Source organism: Eucyclogobius newberryi, unplaced genomic scaffold (genome assembly GCF_026437365.1).
Source record: "Eucyclogobius newberryi isolate DKJ021-1_F unplaced genomic scaffold, fEucNew1.0.hap1 SCAF_47, whole genome shotgun sequence".
In the NCBI taxonomy this organism is placed as follows: Eukaryota; Metazoa; Chordata; class Actinopteri; order Gobiiformes; family Gobiidae; genus Eucyclogobius; species Eucyclogobius newberryi.
In genome coordinates, this window is record NW_027316134.1 from 481,255 (window position 1) to 506,729 (window position 25,475).

At 45.5% G+C, this 25,475-nt stretch overlaps 1 protein-coding gene across 1 annotated transcript in view; it reads right to left on the bottom strand.

Moving 5' to 3' along the window:
- Positions 1-4,090: 4,090 nt before the first annotated feature.
- The window catches only part of LOC140380415 (protein-glutamine gamma-glutamyltransferase 2-like), a 29,537-nt gene continuing 8,152 nt past the window's right edge, over positions 4,091-25,475 (bottom strand). The window contains exons 2-13 of the mRNA XM_072464419.1: positions 25,144-25,320; positions 20,181-20,399; positions 18,003-18,121; positions 15,298-15,426; positions 12,367-12,547; positions 12,128-12,287; positions 11,838-11,944; positions 11,175-11,414; positions 10,723-11,001; positions 7,986-8,146; positions 5,178-5,314; positions 4,091-4,727 (exon numbers count right to left, since the gene is read on the bottom strand). Coding sequence (XP_072320520.1) covers positions 4,565-4,727; positions 5,178-5,314; positions 7,986-8,146; positions 10,723-11,001; positions 11,175-11,414; positions 11,838-11,944; positions 12,128-12,287; positions 12,367-12,547; positions 15,298-15,426; positions 18,003-18,121; positions 20,181-20,399; positions 25,144-25,320 — 2,072 coding nt within the window. The 3' untranslated portion in view covers positions 4,091-4,564. The remainder of the gene's footprint in view (positions 4,728-5,177; positions 5,315-7,985; positions 8,147-10,722; positions 11,002-11,174; positions 11,415-11,837; positions 11,945-12,127; positions 12,288-12,366; positions 12,548-15,297; positions 15,427-18,002; positions 18,122-20,180; positions 20,400-25,143; positions 25,321-25,475) is intronic.

The following is a 25,475-nucleotide window of genomic DNA, read 5'->3' on the forward strand; positions in this document are numbered from 1 at the left end:
TTGAATAACTTTTGATGTCCCACTCCTCAGTACCATTTTCACCAAATTTCTGCTTTTTAGAGCCAACGCCCTGGGAGGAGTTCGTAAAAGTACGACGTTTGGAAAAACTCCCTAGTCATGCTTAGCCATTTTTGAACCAATATGGCCGACATTTGGTTGGGCGGACGGCGTTGCCGTAATAATATTTTTTACTTCTCTTGTCACCATCTACCTCTGCGCCAAATTTCATGATTCTACAATCAGATTTTTTTGGGTCATTTCCTATCTCTCAATGCATTTTTTGTACATTTGGGGGCGCTGACGCGCCATTTTTTTATTTTAGAAAAGGGAAATAACCAGAATGTAGAGAGGCACGATTTTTAGAGGTGTGCAAATTTTTGTGACTTTTCGTCAATGTTCACTGGGTGAAAAATAGGGGGGTTGGTCCCGAGAAGAAAGAAAGAAGAAAGAAAGAAAGAATAATATTCCGATGCGAAAACAATGTTTCCCATTTTTCAAAATCATAAACTATACATTTTCGGAAAGCTCTCGCGCTTTCCTACCTCATGGTGTGGGTCCCTGGTCACTGATGGATACTTTCGTTAATTTTGAGTGGGCTCCGCTCACTTTGTGTTTTTGGCCCTCTATACAGTAATAATGTTCAATTTTTGGATTACATGCTTATATGCACGGAACATGCAAGAGATGGGGAACGTATTCGTGAGCTACTTAGCGCAAATGAGTGCTTTATATGGGGATCCCGCACTTTTGCACGGGCTTCGCCCGTTTATAACGGTAATGTTCCATTTTTCTACTACTAATTAGTATGCACGGGGCGTGCATGAGTGGAGGAGTGCGTAAGTGAGTGTTTGGAAGTGGGCGAGCGCTTCGCGCTCGATTTCGTGTGCACTACGTGCGCACTTTTGCAGCCGTGCTTCGCACGGCCTTACGGGACTAATAGGCCTCTCGTCAGCTTGTGGCGCTCGGGCCTAATAATAATAATAATAGAAAGGGTGTTCTGGCTTTTTGAGTTGTAAAATATTGTGCCACTGCTATTCCACTCGCGTGGACAGCAGTCCAAGCTGGATCTTACTGACTTCCCTCACCCTAGACACTTCCTCCAGCTCCTCTTGGGGGAGAGACTTCGTCCCTCCAGCGTGTCCTGGGTCGTCCTCGGGGCCTCCTTCCAGTGGGACACACCCGGCTCAAATCGTCCCAGTGCATGTTGCAGGTTCTGGGTTTGATGGAGCCATCAGGACAACATCGTCTGCAGCAGAGATGAGATCCTGGTTAGCACTAGGTCAGTGACCACAACGGAACGGAAGTCGCTAAATTCAACCAGAACGGAAGTTAGAGAATCCAACTTGGCGAAGGCCGAGAACGTTCCTGCTGCTACGGCTCAGGCAATCATTTTCTCCCATGAATCCAAATCCGAAGTGTACGAGGCATTTAAGATAAGATAAGATAAGATAAGATATTCCTTTATTGTCCCACATGGGGAAATTTCATTGGTGCAACGCAGGTAGATCCAGAGGTAGATACAGAAGAACAGATCACTTATAGGAAGTCTGAAAAACACTTTCAGTAGAAGATCTCCTATAAATAAATAAAAACTCCCATAGACAAATAAATAAATAAATAAATACCATTGTATGTGATCCCGACAGTAATTGCACATGAATATGTGTCACGACAGCACATAGACTGCACATGAATTTCACAGTAATTGCACATGAATTGCACATGAATTTCACAGTAATTCCAACAGAAATTGCACATATGACAGAATTGCACATCAGTATTAGGTTAGGTCAGTATTGCGACGGGATAACGTGACGATCTCCGGGTAAGACGACTGTTCTCCGCAGTTTCATGAGTTCCTCCTTTGTATAAACGCGGTACGGCGCCGGCCGGGGGGCGGGGCCGGAGCCGGGGGGCGGGGCCAGAGCCGGGGGACTCAGAGCCAAGACACATCGCAACGACACGACGAAAACACTCAATCCAGCCGAATAAAGTCAAAACAAGTTAATTTAAAGCGATTCCAGTGCGTGTCCCGATCGTTCGTGAAGTTCCTCTTTCATATAAACGTGTATATAAACGTGTACCGACGACACGCCGTACTTTTTATTTGATGTTTACAAGGACCAAACAATGAGTTCCTGGAGGTGTTGTCTAGTTGAAGAACAATTTGGTGTTGTCTCACTCATCGCCGGGAGCACCAGTTATAACACGTAGCCAATGTCTCAGATTTGACCATTATTCGTGTATCAAATTAGACAGAAACTCTGCAGCAGACTGGGTCATTGATGAATCCTACACTCGTGAGGAATGCAGTGAGGCACCCTCTGAAAACGTGTACCGTGTTAGTAGGCCTATGTATTTTGTGAATATGTACGGATGTGTCATTTGAGTGCTGTTATTGTCATATTAATCCATGTTGTCGGATGTAGCGATTATTAAAATACATGCAGGTCTAGGTCTACACATTATTTTGCATTTTGGAATAAGCAAGTTTTTCTATACCCCTAACCCCCTAACCCCTAACCCCCTAACCCCGTAACCTCCTTACCCCCTTACCCCTGGTGTACATAGGCCTACTTGAATGTCTGGTGTACATAGGCCTACGTGAATGTATGGTGTACATAGGCCTACGTGAATGTGTGGTGTACATAGGCCTACGTGAATGTATGGTGTACATAGGCCTACGTGAATGTATGGTGTACATAGACCTACGTGAATGTCTGGTGTACATAGGCCTACTTGAATGTCTGGTGTACATAGGCCTACGTGGATGTATGGTGTACATAGGCCTACGTGAATGTCTGGTATACATAGGCCTACGTGAATGTGTGGTGTACATAGGCCTACGTGAATGTATGGTGTACATGGGCCTACGTGAATGTATGGTGTACATAGGCCTACTTGAATGTATGGTGTACATAGGCCTACTTGAATGTATGGTGTACATGGGCCTACTTGAATGTATGGTGTACATAGGCCTACTTGAATGTATGGTGTACATAGGCCTACGTGATTGTATGGTGTACATAGGCCTACGTGATTGTATGGTGTACATAGGCCTACTTGAATGTATGGTGTACATAGGCCTACGTGTGGATACTCTTATCTTCGAGGATTATTAAGATATTCGGAACACATTCAGAGTTTAGAATGAAATAGTGTTAAATGGGCATTGAACTTAAAACTAAGAATTGTGAATATTTAAAGCATTATTTTAAATCATTATGACTCAGCAGTTCTGTAAATATGAATATGCCAAATTAAACTTTAAGTAATCATATTTTACATTACATCGAGTTTTATTACTTTGACTTCCAGAGCTAAAGCTTAAATTTAATCTCGATATAAAAACGACTCTCAGCGGGATTCATATCCATGAACTCCTACAACTCGAGCCATGTCATTAACCACCAGGACAACGATCTGGAGCTTTGTCCCTGCGAGACATCAGATGTACCTCTGTCTCTAACCGCAAGTGATTTGGGCCACGAGGGCGCCATATTGGATTCTGTCACTTCCGTTTCGTTGTGGTCTCTGACCCAGTGCTAACCAGGACACCCTCTGACCCCTGACCACACCCTCTGACCCCTGACCACACCCTCTGACCCGTGACCACACCCTCCGACCCTACGCCCCCCTTTTGAGCAGGTTTAAAGAAAAGAAAACTACTTTTACAGGTAAATCCACCGGTGTGTGTCATCTTTGCGTTTCCCTGTGCACTCTTGGGCGTGGCCTGTGCACTCTTGGGCGTGGCCTGTGCACTCTTGGGTGTGGCCTGTGCACTCATGGGCGTGGCCTGCGTACCTGTAAAGCTGAGCCACATTAGTCCTGCTGCTTGACCTGCCTATGGCACCATCTGCTGGTGTGATTAGAGATAGCACCCCTGGACCAGGAATGAACTAAAGAGAATAGGAGAGTGAGAGAGAAGAGTGAGGAAAGACATGAGAAGAAATGCTAGGATATTTACCTTGACAACCACAAGGGGGCAGCACTTCCCCTCATATCAAATAAACACAAAGAAAATGACGTCATAAACAATCTCACACGTGGGAATTCTCTTTAAGTTCTTTAATGTTTGGCAGAGAAACAAGAAACAAATACATCGTGAAGCGGAGAAAAATCACAAAATATGAAACTTCAACATGGTTTTGTCAAATAAAAAACAGCACACAGACATAGGCCTGTTTGACATGTGGAAACGTATTGATATTTCAACCCTGGAAACTCAAAATGATTAGATAATTATGACTTATTAGCTTTACTTAAAACCATCAGTATTTAGATCATGTCACACAAAGCACGTGTTTCTCAACAGCTGGTTCAGGGTCCAAACGTGTAACTCGTTATTATTATTCAGGTGTTTAAACGTGAATAAAGAATAAAGATAAATGCATTTAAATGCAAACTCGAGTCTAGAATAGATCATATTTTCAGAGCGAGGTCGACTGTTTTTGGAAGAAATATCCAAACTTAGAAATGAAACAGAATCTTATGTCCACGAGAACATAAAACTCCGTCCAGAAGGGGGCGATCATGAGTCCGACTCATCTTGAACGTGCATCTTTCACTCGCCTCTCGCCGGTGCTATGATCACGTTCTTGAATCCTTTGACGTGGCTCAGTTGGCGGCTGTGGAAATCCACCACGAGTTTCCTGAGTCCGGAGCGCGACGGCGTGAAGTAGATCTTGACTTTGGCGTCTTGTCCCGGCGCCACGGCGTCCGCCAGGCTGAAACGTAAATGTGTCAACGGTGAGGAACGCCAATACGGCTGATGCTTAAAGACGAGCGGTCACTGGACGCTTTGCCTTTGGGAGGAGTTAAAAGCAATTGCCGATATTTTTGCGATAAATCTGGTGACTTGGACATGAAGACGTAGAACTGGAGCTCAAAGAGTGAACACAGCTGTAATAAAGCACCTGAGATTGTACAAGGACAACTTTAAATATCAACTTCCTGTGCGCAAAAGGAGCCCCGAGATTGTACCACAAGGATGAGATTGTTCCCCTGAGCTGTTTTAGAGCGGTTTGGAGCGGGTTGGTGCGGTCTAGCCTTGGACCCCAGGCCTCAGACCCCAGGCCTTGGACCCCAGGCCTCAGACCCCAGGCCCCGGACCCCAGGCCCCCGGACCCCAGGCCTCGGACCCCGGACTCCAGGCCCCGGACCCCAGGCCCTCTTACCTCTCAGATATGATGGCCCCTCCTGTGAGATCGGCCCCTTGGATGCTGAAGCAGCAGTTCTCCAGAGAATGAGGAAGAGGGTTCTTCAGAGTGATCTCTGCTGCAAGTTTACGCTTCACCTTCGGCTCGCCCAAGATCTGAAGCAACAAGCAAAAATATACTAGAGTCAAGTACTGCACTAAAGTAGTGCACTAGAGTACTGCACTAGAGTACTGCACTAGATTACTGCACTAAAGTACTGCACTAGAGTACTGCACTAGAGTACTGCACTAGAGTACTGCACTAGAGTACTGCACTAAAGTACTAAAGTACTGCACTAAAGTACTGCACTAGAGTACTGCACTAAAGTACTGCACTAGAGTACTGCACTAAAGTACTGCACTAGAGTACTGCACTAGAGTACTGCACTAGAGTACTGCACTAAAGTACTGCACTAAAGTACTGCACTAGAGTACTGCACTAGAGTACTGCACTAGAGTACTGCACTAAAGTACTGCACTAAAGTACTGCACTAAAGTACTAAAGTACTGCACTAAAGTACTGCACTAGAGTACTGCACTAAAGTACTAAAGTACTGCACTAGAGTACTGCACTAAAGTACTAAAGTACTGCACTAGAGTACTGCACTAAAGTACTAAAGTACTGCACTAAAGTACTGCACTAAAGTACTGCACTAAAGTACTGCACTAAAGTACTGCACTAGAGTACTGCACTAGATTACTGCACTAAAGTACTGCACTTAAGTACTAAAGTACTGCACTAAAGTACTGCACTAGAGTACTGCACTAAAGTACTGCACTAAAGTACTGCACTAAAGTACTGCACTAAAGTACTAAAGTACTGCACTAAAGTACTGCACTAGAGTACTGCACTAGAGTACTGCACTAGATTACTGCACTAAAGTACTGCACTAAAGTACTAAAGTACTGCACTAAAGTACTGCACTAGAGTACTGCACTAAAGTACTGCACTAAAGTACTGCACTAGAGTACTGCACTAGAGTACTGCACTAGATTACTGCACTAAAGTACTGCACTAAAGTACTAAAGTACTGCACTAAAGTACTGCACTAGAGTACTGCACTAAAGTACTGCACTAAAGTACTGCACTAGAGTACTGCACTAGAGTACTGCACTAAAGTACTGCACTAAAGTACTGCACTAAAGTACTAAAGTACTGCACTAAAGTACTGCACTAGAGTACTGCACTAAAGTACTGCACTAAAGTACTAAAGTACTGCACTAAAGTACTAAAGTACTGCACTAAAGTACTGCACTAGAGTACTGCACTAAAGTACTGCACTAAAGTACTGCACTAGAGTACTGCACTTGAGTACTGCACTAGATTACTGCACTAAAGTACTGCACTAAAGTACTGCACTAGAGTACTGCACTAAAGTACTGCACTAAAGTACTGCACTAAAGTACTGCACTAGAGTACTGCACTAAAGTACTGCACTTAAGTACTGCACTAGAATACTGCACTAAAGTACTGCACTAAAGTACTGCACTAAAGTACTAAAGTACTGCACTAAAGTACTGCACTAGAGTCTGCCTGAAGAGTGGGTCCAGTTCGCCTCAGTCGGTCCCTCATCTGCCTGAAGAGTGGGTCCAGCTCCAGTCTCCTCGTGTCCGTCTGTCCGTCTGTGAGAGTCGGATCTCTCCTTCACTGGAACTCCTCCAGGTTTCTACGCTTTTTTCCCAAAAGGTTTTTTTTGTAGTTTTTCCTGGCCGAGAAGGAGAGTCTAAGGACAGAGGACCCTGGGACATCGTCCCTCGCCACCACAGACATTGTCTGACTTCATCGCCACCACAGACATTGTTGATTCGGCCCTCAGAGGCGACTGTTGTTGTGATTTTGGGCCTTACAAAAATAAATTGATTTGATTTGATTTGATAGAGTACTGCACTAAAGTACTGCAGTAGAGTACTGCACTAAAGTACTGCACTAAAGTACTACACTAGAGTACTGCACTAAAGTACTGCACTAAAGTACTGCACTAGAGTACTGCACTAAAGTACTGCACTAAAGTACTGCACTAAAGTACTGCACTAAAGTACTGCACTAAAGTACTGCACTAAAGTACTGCACTAGAGTCAAGTACTGCACTAAAGTAAATATACTGCACTAGTTAAGCAAAGTACTGCTACTGCCAGGGATGGGACAAGATCTCATGGTACAAGAGCCAACTCCTCTTTGAACTGCCTGTTCCTCCTCGTCCTCTCCTTCTCTTCCTCCTCTTCCTCCTGCTCCTCCTCTTTCTCCTCTCCTCCTCTTCCTCCTCATCCAGCACCTCCTCCTCCTGCTCCTCCTCTTCCTCCTCTCCTCCTCTTCCTCCTCCTGCTCCTCCTCTCCTCCTCTTCCTCCTCATCCTGCTCCTCCTCATCCTGCTCCTCCTCTTCCTCCTCTCCTTCTCTTCCTCCTCTTCCTCCTGCTCCTCCTCTTTCTCCTCTCCTCCTCTTCCTCCTCATCCAGCTCCTCCTCCTGCTCCTCCTCTTCCTCCTCTCCTCCTCTTCCTCCTCCTGCTCCTCCTCTCCTCCTCTTCCTCCTCATCCTGCTCCTCCTCTTCCTCCTCTCCTCCTCTTCCTCCTCATCCAGCTCCTCCTCCTCCACCTGCTCCTCCTCCTCATCCAGCTCCTCCTCTCCTCCTCCTTCTGCTCCTCATCCTGCTCATCCTCCTCCTCCTCCTCCTCCATCTGCTCCTCCTCCTCTCCTCCTCCACCTGCCCCTCCTCCTGCTCCTCCACCTGCTCCTCATCCTTCTCCTCTTCCCTCTCTTGCTCCTCCTGCTCCTCGTCCTCATACTCACCTGGACCTTGATGTCAGGGTTGGTCAGTACGATGGACCTTGTGTCCATCAGGACCTGCTCTGTGCTGTAGTCCAGCAGGAGAGTGGCCAGTCGGATCAGGTTGTGCTCGGTCAGTGCAGAGCCGTACTTCGAGTAGTTCAGCTTCAGAGGAACTTTCTGCTCTGCAAAAGAACAAAAGAACACGTGGCGCAAAAGACAAGAACACGTGACGCAGGAGACAAGAACACGTGAGGCAGGAGACAAGAACACGTGACGCAGGAGACAAGAACACGTGACGCAGGAGACAAGAACACGTGACGCAGGAGACAAGAACACGTGAGGCAGGAGACAAGAACACGTGAGGCAGGAGACAAGAACACGTGACGCAGGAGACAAGAACACGTGAGGCAGGAGACAAGAACACGTGACGCAGGAGACAAGAACACGTGAGGCAGGAGACAAGAACACGTGAGGCAGGAGACAAGAACACGTGACGCAGGAGACAAGAACACGTGACGCAGGAGACAAGAACACGTGACGCAGGAGACAAGAACACGTGAGGCAGGAGACAAGAACACGTGACGCAGGAGACAAGAACACGTGACGCAGGAGACAAGAACACGTGACGCAGGAGACAAGAACACGTGACGCAGGAGACAAGAACACGTGACGCAGGAGACAAGAACACGTGACGCAGGAGACAAGAACACGTGACGCAGGAGACAAGAACACGTGACGCAGGAGACAAGAACACGTGACGCAGGAGACAAGAACACGTGACGCAGGAGACAAGAACACGTGACGCAGGAGACAAGAACACGTGAGGCAGGAGACAAGAACACGTGACGCATGAGACAAGAACACGTGACGCAGGAGACAAGAACACGTGACGCAGGAGACAAGAACACGTGACGCAGGAGACAAGAACACGTGACGCAGGAGACAAGAACACGTGACGCAGGAGACAAGAACACGTGAGGCAGGAGACAAGAACACGTGAGGCAGGAGACAAGAACACGTGACGCAGGAGACAAGAACACGTGAGGCAGGAGACAAGAACACGTGACGCAGGAGACAAGAACACGTGAGGCAGGAGACAAGAACACGTGAGGCAGGAGACAAGAACACGTGACGCAGGAGACAAGAACACGTGACGCAGGAGACAAGAACACGTGACGCAGGAGACAAGAACACGTGACGCAGGAGACAAGAACACGTGACGCAGGAGACAAGAACACGTGACGCAGGAGACAAGAACACGTGACGCAGGAGACAAGAACACGTGACGCAGGAGACAAGAACACGTGACGCAGGAGACAAGAACACGTGACGCAGGAGACAAGAACACGTGAGGCAGGAGACAAGAACACGTGACGCAGGAGACAAGAACACGTGACGCAGGAGACAAGAACACGTGACGCAGGAGACAAGAACACGTGACGCAGGAGACAAGAACACGTGAGGCAGGAGACAAGAACACGTGACGCAGGAGACAAGAACACGTGACGCAGGAGACAAGAACACGTGACGCAGGAGACAAGAACACGTGACGCAGGAGACAAGAACACGTGACGCAGGAGACATGAACACGTGAGGCAGGAGACAAGAACACGTGACGCAGGAGACAAGAACACGTGACGCAGGAGACAAGAACACGTGAGGCAGGAGACAAGAACACGTGACGCAGGAGACAAGAACACGTGACGCAGGAGACAAGAACACGTGACGCAGAAGACAAGAACACGTGACGCAGGAGACAAGAACACGTGACGCAGGAGACAAGAACATGTGACACAGGAGACAAGAACACGTGAGGCAGGAGACAAGAACACGTGACGCAGGAGACAAGAACACGTGACGCAGGAGACAAGAACACGTGACGCAGGAGACAAGAACACGTGACGCAGGAGACAAGAACACGTGAGGCAGGAGACAAGAACACGTGACGCAGGAGACAAGAACACGTGACGCAGGAGACAAGAACACGTGACGCAGGAGACAAGAACACGTGACGCAGGAGACAAGAACACGTGACGCAGGAGACATGAACACGTGAGGCAGGAGACAAGAACACGTGACGCAGGAGACAAGAACACGTGACGCAGGAGACAAGAACACGTGAGGCAGGAGACAAGAACACGTGACGCAGGAGACAAGAACACGTGACGCAGGAGACAAGAACACGTGACGCAGGAGACAAGAACACGTGAGGCAGGAGACAAGAACACGTGACGCAGGAGACAAGAACACGTGACGCAGGAGACAAGAACACGTGACGCAGGAGACAAGAACACGTGACGCAGGAGACAAGAACACGTGAGGCAGGAGACAAGAACACGTGACGCAGGAGACAAGAACACGTGACGCAGGAGACAAGAACACGTGACGCAGGAGACAAGAACACGTGACGCAGGAGACAAGAACACGTGACGCAGGAGACAAGAACACGTGACGCAGGAGACAAGAACACGTGACGCAGGAGACAAGAACACGTGACGCATGTGACAAGAACACGTGAGGCAGGAGACAAGAACACGTGACGCAGGAGACAAGAACACGTGACGTAGAAAACAAGAAGACGTGTCACAGAAGACAAGAACATGTGACGCAGGAGACAAGAAGACGTGACGCATAAGACAAGAAGACGTGATACAGAAGACAAGAACATGTGACGTTTTCTCCCCCTGGTGCACGTTACCTCCCCCTGGTGCACGTTACCTCCCCCTGGTGCACGTTACCTCCCCCTGGTGCACGTTACCTCCCCCTGGTGGCAGTTGCAGGTTCAGCAGGTCCTTGAAGCCGCAGTTCGCTCCCAGAACTCCGGTGTAGGAGACGCCGCACGAGCTGAACACCAGACGACACATCTTCTCTGAGCTCGTCCCGTTTGTCACCAGAGCGAACACGTCGAAGTCACAGCCCTTCTTCATGTCCTGGGACCCTTTGATTGACAGCTGCAGCCCACCCTCCTGCTGCGGTCGCTTGCTGAGCTTGTTCTGATGCTCCGCCTTTTTAAACACCGCTCTTTCCTCCTCTGAGCCTGGGAAACAAGTAAAACTAATTAAAGTCTAAACCAGGACAGAACCGGACTAAGACTAGTCTAAATCAGGACTAAACTGGACTATCTGTAATGATACTGAGCGTGCCGTCCTCATTGTACTTGTTAGTCACAGTAGTAGCAGTGCTGATAGTAGTAGTACTGTAGTGGTTTACCTTCTGGATACTTGTAGAGGTGTGTGATGTCCTCCCTTTCGTCATGGCCCACTCTCTTGGTGCTGATCTTCTGTCCCACCCACGTCCTGGTCGTGACTTCAGTCCGACTGCCATCTTTTTTCATCATGTAGGTGACCACGTCTGCATTGACCTCGGCGAACACAAAGGGGGCGTCGTACTTGGACATGAGCTCTCCCTCTTTTATGGCCCGAACTGGCACCGGACCACAGCAGTACACCCCTGGACACAAGGAACCAGGTCTGAACCAGGACTGAACCGGGTCTGAACCAGGTCTGAACCAGGACTGAACCAGGACTGAACCAGGTCTGAACCGGGTCTGAACCAGGACTGAACCAGGACTGAACCAGGTCTGAACCAGGACTGAACCAGGACTGAACCAGGACTGAACCAGGTCTGAACCAGGACTGAACCGGGTCTGAACCAGGACTGAACCAGGACTGAACCAGGACTGAACCAGGTCTGAACCAGGTCTGAACCAGGACTGAACCGGGACTGAACCGGGTCTGAACCAGGACTGAACCAGGACTGAACCAGGACTGAACCAGGACTGAACCAGGTCTGAACCAGGACTGAACCAGGACTGAACCAGGTCTGAACCAGGACTGAATCAGGACTGAACCAGGACTGAATCAGGACTCTTACCGTCGCTCTTCTCCTGAGGCGTCGAGTCGAACGCCTGCCACCCGTTAAACTCCGCCTTTCTCAGATCAGGGCGGGTCATCCAGCTCTCCACCCAGCAATGGTAGTTCCTAATGGCGAAACACACAGAGGATGAAGAGGAGCAGAGGATGAAGAGGAGCAGAGGATGAAGAGGAGCAGAGGATGAAGAGGAGCAGAGGATGAAGTGGGGGAGAGGGTCAGAGGAGCAGAGGATGAAGAGGGGGAGAGGGTCAGAGGAGCAGAGGATGAAGAGGATTCCCTATGGACTGCACCAGAGAATTTCGGAGTGGACTCTCTCTCCCCTCTGGTTGGTGGCGGTGACAGGTTTTCCGTCCTCGTTGACGTAGTGTTCGATCAGTAAGTTTGCGTTGGAGTCGTGAGCTGAGGTGTAGTTGGTGACCACTCTGCAGGGAATGCCCAAAGCTCTGGCCACTGCGCACAGCCAAACACGGACAATCAGATTCACACAAGCATCAATGTGGAGTAAACGTGTGCTTTTCTGTTGTCTGACCGGAGCAGGCGACCGCAGCAAACACCCAGCACTGTCCGAATTTGACCGGAGCACAATCGCTCCTGTCCCAGCGCCTCAGGATGTCCACACTGCCCGTCCAGAACATGGGGCTCTCTCCTCCAGAGTACTTGTTGTCCCACTTCCCCCACAACACGCCACTGTCGCGGTCGTTACAGTTCACCTACAAACACAGGACTCATTACAGTTCACCTACAAACACAGGACTCATTACAGTTCACCTACACTCACAGGACTCATTACAGTTCACCTACAAACACAGGACTCATTACAGTTCACCTACAAACACAGGACTCATTACAGTTCACCTACAAACACAGGACTCATTACAGTTCACCTACAAACACAGGACTCGTTACAGTTCACCTACAAACACAAGACTCATTACAGTTCACCTACAAACACAGGACTCATTACAGTTCACCTACAAACACAGGACTCATTACAGTTCACCTACAAACACAGGACTCGTTACAGTTCACCTACAAACACAAGACTCATTACAGTTCACCTACAAACACAGGACTCATTACAGTTCACCTACAAACACAGGACTCATTACAGTTCACCTACAAACACAAGACTCATTACAGTTCACCTACAAACACAAGACTCATTACAGTTCACCTACACTCACAGGACTCATTACAGTTCACCTACAAACACAGGACTCATTACAGTTCACCTACACTCACAGGACTCATTACAGTTCACCTACAAACACAGGACTCGTTACAGTTCACCTACACTCACAGGACTCATTACAGTTCACCTACAAACACAGGACTCATTACAGTTCACCTACAAACACAGGACTCATTACAGTTCACCTACAAACACAGGACTCGTTACAGTTCACCTACAAACACAAGACTCATTACAGTTCACCTACACTCACAGGACTCATTACAGTTCACCTACAAACACAGGACTCATTACAGTTCACCTACACTCACAGGACTCATTACAGTTCACCTACAAACACAGGACTCATTACAGTTCACCTACAAACACAGGACTCATTACAGTTCACCTACAAACACAGGACTCATTACAGTTCACCTACACTCACAGGACTCATTACAGTTCACCTACAAACACAGGACTCATTACAGTTCACCTACAAACACAGGACTCATTACAGTTCACCTACAAACACAGGACTCATTACAGTTCACCTACAAACACAGGACACATTACAGTTCACCTACAAACACAGGACTCATTACAGTTCACCTACAAACACAGGACTCATTACAGTTCACCTACAAACACAGGACTCATTACAGTTCAACTACAAACACAGGACTCATTACAGTTCACCTACAAACATAGGACTCATTACAGTTCACCTACAAACACAGGACTCATTACAGTTCACCTACAAACACAGGACTCATTACAGTTCACCTACAAACACAGGACTCATTACAGTTCAACTACAAACACAGGACTCATTACAGTTCACCTACACTCACAGGACTCATTACAGTTCACCTACAAACACAGGACTCGTTACAGTTCACCTACAAACACAGGACTCATTACAGTTCAACTACAAACACAGGACTCATTACAGTTCACCTACAAACACAGGACTCATTACAGGTCACCTACAAACACAGGACTCATTACAGTTCACCTACAAACACAGGACTCATTACAGTTCACCTACAAACACAGGACTCATTACAGTTCACCTACAAACACAGGACTCATTACAGTTCACCTACACTCACAGGACTCATTACAGTTCACCTACAAACACAGGACTCGTTACAGTTCACCTACAAACACAGGACTCATTACAGTTCACCTACACTCACAGGACTCATTACAGTTCACCTACAAACACAAGACTCATTACAGTTCACCTACACTCAAAGGACTCATTACAGTTCACCTACAAACACAGGACTCATTACAGTTCACCTACAAACACAGGACTCATTACAGTTCACCTACAAATACAGGACTCATTACAGTTCACCTACAAACACAGGACTCATTACAGTTCACCTACAAACACAGGACTCATTACAGTTCACCTACAAACACAGGACTCATTACAGTTCACCTACAAACACAGGACTCATTACAGTTCACCTACAAACACAGGACTCATTACAGTTCACCTACAAACACAGGACTCATTACAGTTCACCTACAAACACAGGACTCATTACAGTTCACCTACAAACACAGGACTCATTACAGTTCACCTACAAACACAGGACTCATTACAGTTCACCTACACTCAAAGGACTCATTACAGTTCACCTACAAACACAGGACTCATTACAGTTCACCTACAAACACAGGACTCATTACAGTTCACCTACAAACACAAGACTCATTACAGTTCACCTACAAACACATATCATGATAACCCAATGTCTCACGATTATTAGTTTTTAGTTCTTAAGATTATATGTTGGCCAAAAAATCTATTACCAGAATAATCTTGACATCCCTAACCCTGCCTAAGGCCCAAAGTCACTGGGATAGGCTCCAGTCACCTGCGATATCTGGGATAGGCTCCAGTCACCTAAGGCCCAAAGTCACTGGGATAAGGCCCAAAGTCACTGGGAAAGGCTCCAGTCACTTGCGACCCCGCCTAAGGCACAAAGTCGCCTCCAGCTCCAGTCGGTAGAACAGTTGCATCTTCCAGCCTCGATCGCTCCAGTTTAACCTTCGTTTGTTCAATGCCTTTTGAAAACTTCAGACTCTTTGATAAATAGACATTACGCTGTTTAGCTCATTCTGCAGCCAGAGTTGCCCTGGGGCAGAATAACAGAGACTTTGCACTTTGTCTCCCTGTGTCTGGGATCCACCTCCAGCTCACCATCTGGAGGCGGATCCCACTGCCCCCGACAGGTTGCCCGGCGACATTGGGGTCAAATGCAGCCCTACCATGGCACTGAGCACCCGGCAGACGTAGACCGCGTTCCTCCGCCCCGAGTGGTCTTTCCCAGGGTTCCTCAGACATTTTGGGTTCATGTCGAGGATCCGAAGACACACGTCCAGGATCCCGCTCTCGAACTGTGGACAAGACACGCGACTACTTTAGGACTCGAAGCAACGGAAAACATGTGTAAGTAAATTTAGCATAAGACCACCCCAAATAAATTGTCTGTTTGCTGTAACCCGAGCCAACATGTTTCAAGTGGGTCGGACGGTAGGCAAATTCTTATTTTTTTACTTTGAAGGCAAAAAAAAGATCAAAATTTTGCCATTTTTTGACTCGGAGTGACCGCCAGGGGTCAGGCTTCAACAGTCCAGGGGTCAGGCTTCAACAGTCCAGGGGTCAGGCTTCAACAGTCCAGGGGTCAGGCTTCAACAGTCCAGGGCTCAGGCTTCAACAGTCCAGGGGTCAGGCTTCAACAGTCCAGGGGTCAGAGGCTTCAACAGTCCAGGGGTCATGGTTCAACCCGATCAGGAGACTAAATCTCACGATTTTAAGATATTTCAATCGACCTTTTGTACGCCGCTATCCTTTATTTTGGTAGCAAAGGCGAGCGGTGGGAACATGCGGGGGACACGGGCGCCGCCATGTTTGTTGTGATGACGCTGCTGGGCGTGTTTCAATCCCAGAATGCATTGCGTAAGACACCGTGATAGAGCGAGTCAAACCAACTTGTAAAACGCAATACAACGATCCTGTCGCGCGGTCTGTTTTGTTACAGACACATGTGGAGGACTGAACATGAAGACACATGTGGAGGACTGAACATGAAGACACATGTGGAGGACTGAACATGAAGACACATGTGGAGGACTGAACATGAAGACACATGTGGAGGACTGAACATGAAGACACATGTGGAGGACTGAACATGAAGACACATGTGGAGGACTGAACATGAAGACACATGTGGAGGACTGAATATGAAGACGCACATGTGTTGCGCAGTGTGTTTTCAGTTCTTTAGGATGATAGATAGGTTTACCAGCGTGATAAAAATATTCGACATGGCGGTTTATGAAAGATCGGTCGGTGAGTCGGCGAAATAATTGAAAAATAAAAGATTTTGACGTTTTTTTAACAAAATGCTGATAATTTTTTTTCAGTCGGCTAGTTTCGTACCGGGTCGGTCGGGTTACGGCAAACAGACATATTCTTTTGCTCAGCCTGACTATAACATGGTTTTTAGTTGTTTAAGACTGTTTATCGGAACTGTGGAGAATGATTTATCCATTTGCACCAAGTTATAGTCTGCTGTTTGATACGTGTTCTGTTCTCATTTTTCGCGCTCCTATCAGCAAGGCTCGTTAGTCTCTCCGGCAGGAGAACTCCCCTCGCCCATCACCCAAACTCTCCCCCTCAGTGTTTATCCAAACTCCCCCCAGCTCGACCTCCCCCGTCCGTCCCCGGAGCTGGTATCTCCTGTAGCTTGGATGCACCGGGTCACAGCGTTGCCAGGACTTACTGTATAGTCATAATAAAGATAAAAACCATGATGTCTCTGTAGTCACATCCCACAGACTGGAAAACAAAAGGACCCTAACCCTTATAATCTTGATTTTATCTTTTTTACGTAAACATGGATAAAAGGCACAGGAAATTTACTTCTAATAGAATCTGCTCCACCCAACTTTAAGTTTGAATCTGAAACAAGAGAAAACAAAAAAGGGGGCGGAGTCTGTGCTATCTTTAGAGATGAAATAATGACCCACAGGTTGTCTTTTGGGGTGTTTTCATCATTTGAGTTTGTCTCCTATAAAATGGAGCTAAAACAGTCTCATTCTCTTCATTGTTTTATACAAGCCTCTCCAGCACTGCCAAAGTTTTATTGATGATTTTACTGAGATGTTTCAGTCGTGTGCACAGACTTTGATGGTTTGGTCATTACAGGTGATTTCAATGCGCATGTTGATAATATTTGTGACAGAAACGCTAAAGAGCTTGAAGCTGTTCTTGAAACCTTCAGTCTTACTCAGCATGTGAGAGGCCCCACCCACAGCAGAGTGGCCCCACCCACAGCAGAGTGGCCCCACCTACAGCAGAGTGGCCCCACCCACAGCAGAGTGGCCCCACCCCCACCACCGGCACCTGCAGTTGTTCGGAGGAGACACATCCATGACAGAAACACTGTTTATAGAAATTTTAAACTTTGAAAATGTCTCATGTTTTAATTATTTGTTAAATGTTTTGAATTTCCTGGACACCATTACCCACATGAAGGTTAACATGGTTAAAGAATAAGCAGAATTATTATTTGGTCAGGGCACAGAAAAGGGAATGCCGCCAGGCTCAGACAAAGCTCCAGGTTCAAAAGAGATTTACAAAGAAAAATTGTTCATGTACAACTTCATTTTCTTTCATTTTTCTGAAATATTTTATCTAGCATTTCCTGTTTGCCACTGTAACAGATGAACAAATCCTTCAGCTCAGCTGCGGAAATAATTTCGAGTTTGCATTATTCTTTAATGACAAAGTTCAGAGCTCTGACAGATGAACTTTACTTTTAAATAGTATATATAGTTTTTCTGTTTTTTGAAGAACATTTGATTGTTGACTAACACGTATTAGATTAAGGATAGTCATCTTGTCCACTTTATATAGTTTAATCCATTTCTAGCATTTGAAGTACTTTTGTATGAAGTATTTGCAGTACCTGTCCAAAGGTCCAGGGCATGGAGAAGGGATATTTGGAACTGCCCATGAAGAGGAGCCCGTCCTGAGCGAGAACGTACTCAGCCAGATCCTCCTCTCTCTCCATGTACACAGCATCGCCTGAGGAAACACACAGAGATACTACTACTACTACTACTACTACTACTACTACTACTACTACTACTACTACTACTACTACTATTACTACTACTACTACTACTACTACTACTACTACTATTACTACTACTACTACTACTACTACTACTACTACTACTACTACTACTACTACTACTACTACTACTACTACTACTACTATTACTACTACTACTACTACTACTACTACTACTATTACTACTACTACTACTATTACTACCACTACTACTACTACTACTACTACTACTACTACTATTACTACTACTACTACTACTACTACTACTACTACTACTACTACTACTACTACTATTACTACTACTACTACTACTACTACTATTACTACTACTATTACTACTACTACTACTACTACTACTACTACTACTACTACTATTACTACTACTACTACTACTACTACTACTACTACTACTACTACTACTACTACTATTACTACTACTACTACTACTACTACTACTACTACTACTACTACTACTACTACTACTATTACTACTACTACTACTACTACTACTACTACTACTACTATTACTACTACTACTACTACTACTACTACTACTACTACTACTACTACTACTACTACTACTACTACTATTACTACTACTACTACTACTACTACTACTACTACTACTACTACTACTACTGCTATTACTACTACTACTGCTATTACTACTACTACTACTACTATTACTACTACTACTATTACTACTACTACTACTACTACTACTACTACTACTACTACTATTACTACTACTACTACTACTACTACTACTACTATTACTACTACTACTACTATTACTACTACTATTACTACTACTACTACTACTACTACTACTACTACTACTACTATTACTACTACTACTACTACTACTACTATTACTACTACTATTACTACTACTACTACTACTACTATTACTTTACTACTACTACTACTATTACTTTACTACTACTACTACTACTACTACTACTACTACTACTACTACTACTATTACTACTACTACTACTACTACTACTACTACTACTACTATTACTACTACTACTACTATTACTACTACTACTACTACTACTACTACTACTACTACTACTACTATTACTACTACTACTACTACTACTACTACTACTACTACTACTACTACTACTATTACTACTACTACTACTACTACTACTACTACTACTACTACTACTACTACTACTACTACTACTATTACTACTACTACTACTACTACTACTACTACTACTACTACTATTACTACTACTACTACTACTACTACTACTACTACTACTACTACTACTACTACTACTGCTATTACTACTACTATTACTACTACTACTACTACTACTACTACTACTACTATTACTACTACTACTACTACTACTACTACTACTACTATTACTACTACTACTACTACTACTATTACTTTACTACTACTACTACTACTACTACTACTACTACTACTACTACTACTACTACTATTACTACTACTACTACTACTATTACTACTACTACTACTACTACTACTATTACTACTACTACTACTACTACTATTACTACTACTACTACTACTACTACTACTACTACTACTACTACTACTACTACTATTACTACTACTACTACTACTACTACTACTACTACTACTACTATTACTACTACTATTACTACTACTACTACTACTACTACTATTACTACTACTATTACTACTACTACTACTACTACTATTACTTTACTACTACTACTACTACTACTACTACTACTACTACTATTACTACTACTACTACTACTATTACTACTACTACTACTACTACTACTATTACTACTACTACTACTACTACTACTACTACTACTACTACTACTACTACTATTACTACTACTACTACTACTACTATTACTACTACTACTACTATTACTACTACTATTACTACTACTACTACTACTACCCCCGTACCCCTCCCGTTCCCCTCCCGTTCCTCCCCCATTCCTCCCCCGTCCCTCTCCCGCCCCTCTCCCAGTCCTGACCTGAGCACCAGGGGTTGAAGAGCATGATGAGCTGGATCTGTGTGGACGAGCCCAGCCTCAGCATGTAGCGTCCGATGGGAGCGTCCGGCGCGGCGCAGAGCGACAGCGACACCATGTCTCCAGGAGGACTGGTCACTGCCGCGCTCCAGCGAGAGGAGTCCACGCTCGGGGTCAAGCTGAAGACCGCTCTGGTGCCGTACTGCTCCGAGGGGTCTGGACCTGAGGGACGAGGGAAACCAGTGAAGAAGAAGTACTCCATCAAGTACTTAAAGGTCACGTGACGGGTCAAACGCACACGTGACGGGTCAAACGCACATGTGACGGGTCAAACACGCACGTGACGGGTTAAACGCACATGACGGGTCAAACACACATGACGGGTCAAACGCACACGTAATGGGTCAAACGCACACGTAATGGGTCAAACGCACACGTAATGGGTCAAACGCACATAATGGGTTAAACACACATGACGGGTCAAACACACGTGACACACATGACGGGTCAAACACATGTGACAGGCCAAACACACGTGACAGGTCAAACACACATGACAGGTCAAACACACATGACGGGTCAAACACACGTGACAGGTCAAACACACATGACGGGTCAAACACATGTGACAGGTCAAACACACATGACGGGTCAAACACACGTGACAGGTCAAACACACATGACGGGTCAAACACATGTGACAGGTCAAACACACATGACGGGTCAAACACACGTGACACACATGACGGGTCAAACACATGTGACAGGCCAAACACACATGACGGGTCAAACACACGTGACAGGTCAAACACACATGACGGGTCAAACACATGTGACAGGTCAAACACACATGACGGGTCAAACACACGTGACAGGTCAAACACACATGACGGGTCAAACACATGTGACAGGCCAAACACACATGACGGGTCAAACACACGTGACAGGTCAAACACACATGACGGGTCAAACACACGTGACAGGTCAAACACACATGACGGGTCAAACACACGTGACAGGTCAAACACACATGACGGGTCAAACGGTTTTAGTTTGCTCTGGCATTAACACATTGCACACTCTACATTTGAATACTTTAAGTTCAACAAAACCCTCGTCACATTTGTAAATCTTTTGCACTGTTTAAAATCAATCCGTGTTTTACATTTTTGCATTTTCTCTCACAATGACTCAGAATTGTACTTATATGTTATATTGTTTAAAGGAGGACAATAATGCTGGTTATATTCTGAATGCCCTCTGTGTGTTCAGGGACTAAACGCAATGGTGATATGAAGTACTTGATGTGAAGTACTTCATGTTCTCTGCAGTTATCTGGGTTTAAACAGCTCCAAGCAAACACTTTCCCTCTGTTTCCCCCTGTGTTTCCCTCTGTTTCCCCCTGTGTTTCCCTCTGTTTCCCCCTGTGTTTCCCTCTGTTTCCCTCTGCGTTTCCCTCTGCGTTTCCCCCTGTTTCCCTCTGTGTTTCCCCCTGTTTCCCTCTGCGTTTCCCTCTGTTTCCCTCTGTGTTTCCCTCTGTTTCCCCCTGTGTTTCCCTCTGTTTCCCCCTGTGTTTCCCTCTGCGTTTCCCTCTGTGTTTCCCTCTGTTTCCCCCTGTGTTTCCCTCTGTTTCCCCCTGTGTTTCCCCCTGTGTTTCCCTCTGTTTCCCCCTGTGTTTCCCTCTGCGTTTCCCTCTGCGTTTCCCCCTGTTTCCCTCTGTGTTTCCCCCTGTTTCCCCCTGTGTTTCCCTCTGTTTCCCCCTGTGTTTCCCTCTGCGTTTCCCTCTGTGTTTCCCTCTGTTTCCCCCTGTGTTTCCCTCTGTTTCCCCCTGTGTTTCCCCCTGTGTTTCCCCCTGTTTCCCCCTGTGTTTCCCTCTGTGTTTCCCTCTCTGTTTCCCTCTGTTTCCCTCTCTGTTTCCCTCTGTTTCCCCCTGTGTTTCCCTCTGTTTCCCCGTGTTTCCCTCTGTTTCCCTCTGTGTTTCCCTCTGTTTCCCCCTGTGTTTCCCTCTGTTTCCCTCTGTGTTTCCCTCTGCATTTCCCTCTGTTTCCCTCTGTGTTTCCCTCTGTTTCCCCCTGTGTTTCCCTCTGTTTCCCTCTGTTTCCCTCTGTGTTTCCCTCTGCGTTTCCCCCTGTTTCCCTCTCTGTTTCCCTCTGTTTCCCTCTGTTTCCCTCTGTTTCCCTCTCTGTTTCCCTCTGTTTCCCTCTGTGTTTCCCTCTGTTTCCCTCTGCGTTTCCCTCTGTGTTTCCCTCTGCATTTCCCTCTGTTTCCCTCTGTGTTTCCCTCTGTTTCCCCCTGTGTTTCCCTCTGTTTCCCTCTGTTTCCCTCTGTGTTTCCCTCTGCGTTTCCCCCTGTTTCCCTCTCTGTTTCCCTCTGTTTCCCTCTGTTTCCCTCTCTGTTTCCCTCTGTTTCCCTCTGCGTTTCCCTCTGTGTTTCCCTCTGCATTTCCCTCTGTTTCCCCCTGTGTTTCCCCCTGTTTCCCTCTGTTTCCCTCTGCGTTTCCCTCTGTTTCCCTCTGCGTTTCCCTCTGTGTTTCCCTCTGCATTTCCCTCTGTTTCCCTCTGCGTTTCCCTCTGTTTCCCTCTGTGTTTCCCTCTGTTTCCCTCTGTGTTTCCCTCTGCGTTTCCCCCTGTTTCCCTCTGTTTCCCTCTCTGTTTCCCTCTGCGCTTCCCTCATGTTTCTGACATAGTTTAGTTTTTGAATGTTCTTATTCCTGAAGGTAAAATACAATCCTTTACATTACTATTACTACTACTACTACTACTACTACTATAACTATTACTATTACTATTACTATAACTATTACTACTACTATTACTATAACTATTACTACTACTACTACTATAACTATTACTACTACTACTAATACTATAACTATTACTACTACTACTACTACTACTACTACTACTACTGCGATAACTATTACTACTACTACTATAATTATTACTACTATTACTACTACTTACTATAACTATTACTACTACTACTATTACTATAACTATTACTAACTACTATAACTATTACTACTACTAATTTTACTATTACTATTACTACTACTGCCACTATAACTATTACTACTACTATAACTATTACTACTATTACTACTATAACTATTACTACTACTACTATTACTATAACTATTACCACTACTACTATTACAATAACTATTACTACTATTACTATAACTATAACTATACACATTCTGTTTGGAGCGTAGGATTCGCCACACGATACTCTGAATGACAGACTGATGGATTTAGTTTACTTAAGGTCAGGCTAAAAATACAACATTTACTACAATTACTACTTCTGCTACTGCTACTACTAACAGCACTACTACTACTACTACTTCATCTACTCCAGTACAAGTTTAGATACATATACAGTATGGTGAAGTATAGATACATATACAGTATGGTGAAGTATAGATACATACTGTAAGGTGAAGTATAGATACATATACAGTATGGTGAAGTATAGATACATACAGTAAGGTGAAGTATAGATACATATACAGTATGGTGAAGTATAGATACATACTGTAAGGTGAAGTATAGATACATATACAGTATGGTGAAGTATAGATACATACAGTAAGGTGAAGTATAGATACATATACAGTAAGGTGAAGTATAGATACATATACAGTATGGTGAAGTATAGATACATACTGTAAGGTGAAGTATAGATACATATACAGTAAGGTGAAGTATAGATACATATACAGTATGGTGAAGTATAGATACATACTGTAAGGTGAAGTATAGATACATATACAGTATGGTGAAGTATAGATACATACTGTAAGGTGAAGTATAGATACATACTGTAAGGTGAAGTATAGATACATATACAGTATGGTGAAGTATAGATACATATACAGTATGGTGAAGTATAGATACATACTGTAAGGTGAAGTATAGATACATACAGTATGATGAAGTATAGATACATATACAGTATGGTGAAGTATAGATACATACTGTAAGGTGAAGTATAGATACATATACAGTATGGTGAAGTATAGATACATAAACAGTATGGTGAAGTATAGATACATACTGTAAGGTGAAGTATAGATACATATACAGTATGGTGAAGTATAGATACATACTGTAAGGTGAAGTATAGATACATATACAGTATGGTGAAGTATAGATACATATACAGTATGGTGAAGTATAGATACATACAGTATGATGAAGTATAGATACATATACAGTATGGTGAAGTATAGATACATACTGTAAGGTGAAGTATAGATACATATACAGTATGGTGAAGTTTAGATACATACTGTAAGGTGAAGTATAGATACATATACAGTATGGTGAAGTTTAGATACATACTGTAAGGTGAAGTATAGATACATATACAGTATGGTGAAGTATAGATACATACTGTAAGGTGAAGTATAGATACATATACAGTATGGTGAAGTATAGATACATACTGTAAGGTGAAGTATAGATACATAGGGTATGGTGAAGTTTAGATACAGGTTTGATAGACACTTGTATAGAACAGGTCCGGGCACAAAACCCCTCCCTGTGGGACTCCACCTCAGAGACAGGAAAAGGCCTCAGATACTTTTCTTCTGAGGAACAAAACAGAGACTGACCTTGTAGCAGCCTCTCAGGCCCCTTCCCCTCAGGCCCCGCCCCCTCACCTGTCTCTGCCACACAGGTGAGTCCGCTGGCCCCGGGCTCGTATCGGCCCCTCAGGCCCCGCCCCCTCAGGCCCCTTCCCCTCAGGCCCCGCCCCCTCACCTGTCTCTGCCACACAGGTGAGTCCGCTGGCCCCGGGCTCGTATCGGCCCCTCAGGCCCCGCCCCCTCAGGCCCCTTCCCCTCAGGCCCCGCCCCCTCACCTGTCTCTGCCACACAGGTGAGTCCGCTGGCCCCGGGCTCGTATCGGCCCCTCAGGCCCCGCCCCCTCAGGCCCCTTCCCCTCAGGCCCCGCCCCCTCACCTGTCTCTGCCACACAGGTGAGTCCGCTGGCCCCGGGCTCGTAGCGGCCCCTCAGGTACAGGCTGATGCAGAACACTTGTCCTCTCCTCACGATGAGACGATCCACACCGTTCAGGTCCGTGCGATGGTCCACGTTATTGAACTCACACTCCAGGTTCACACGCTCGATGTCCAGATCTGAAACACACAAAACAGTTCAGAATATTTATTTCAGAGTTAGAGTTATGTTTTTTTTTATGACCAAACAAGACCTTTTATTCATTGTCAGTGAACTTTCTGACTGATAAAGGAACATAATGTGGCACAAACCGGCCAGTTAAAGAAGAACTTTA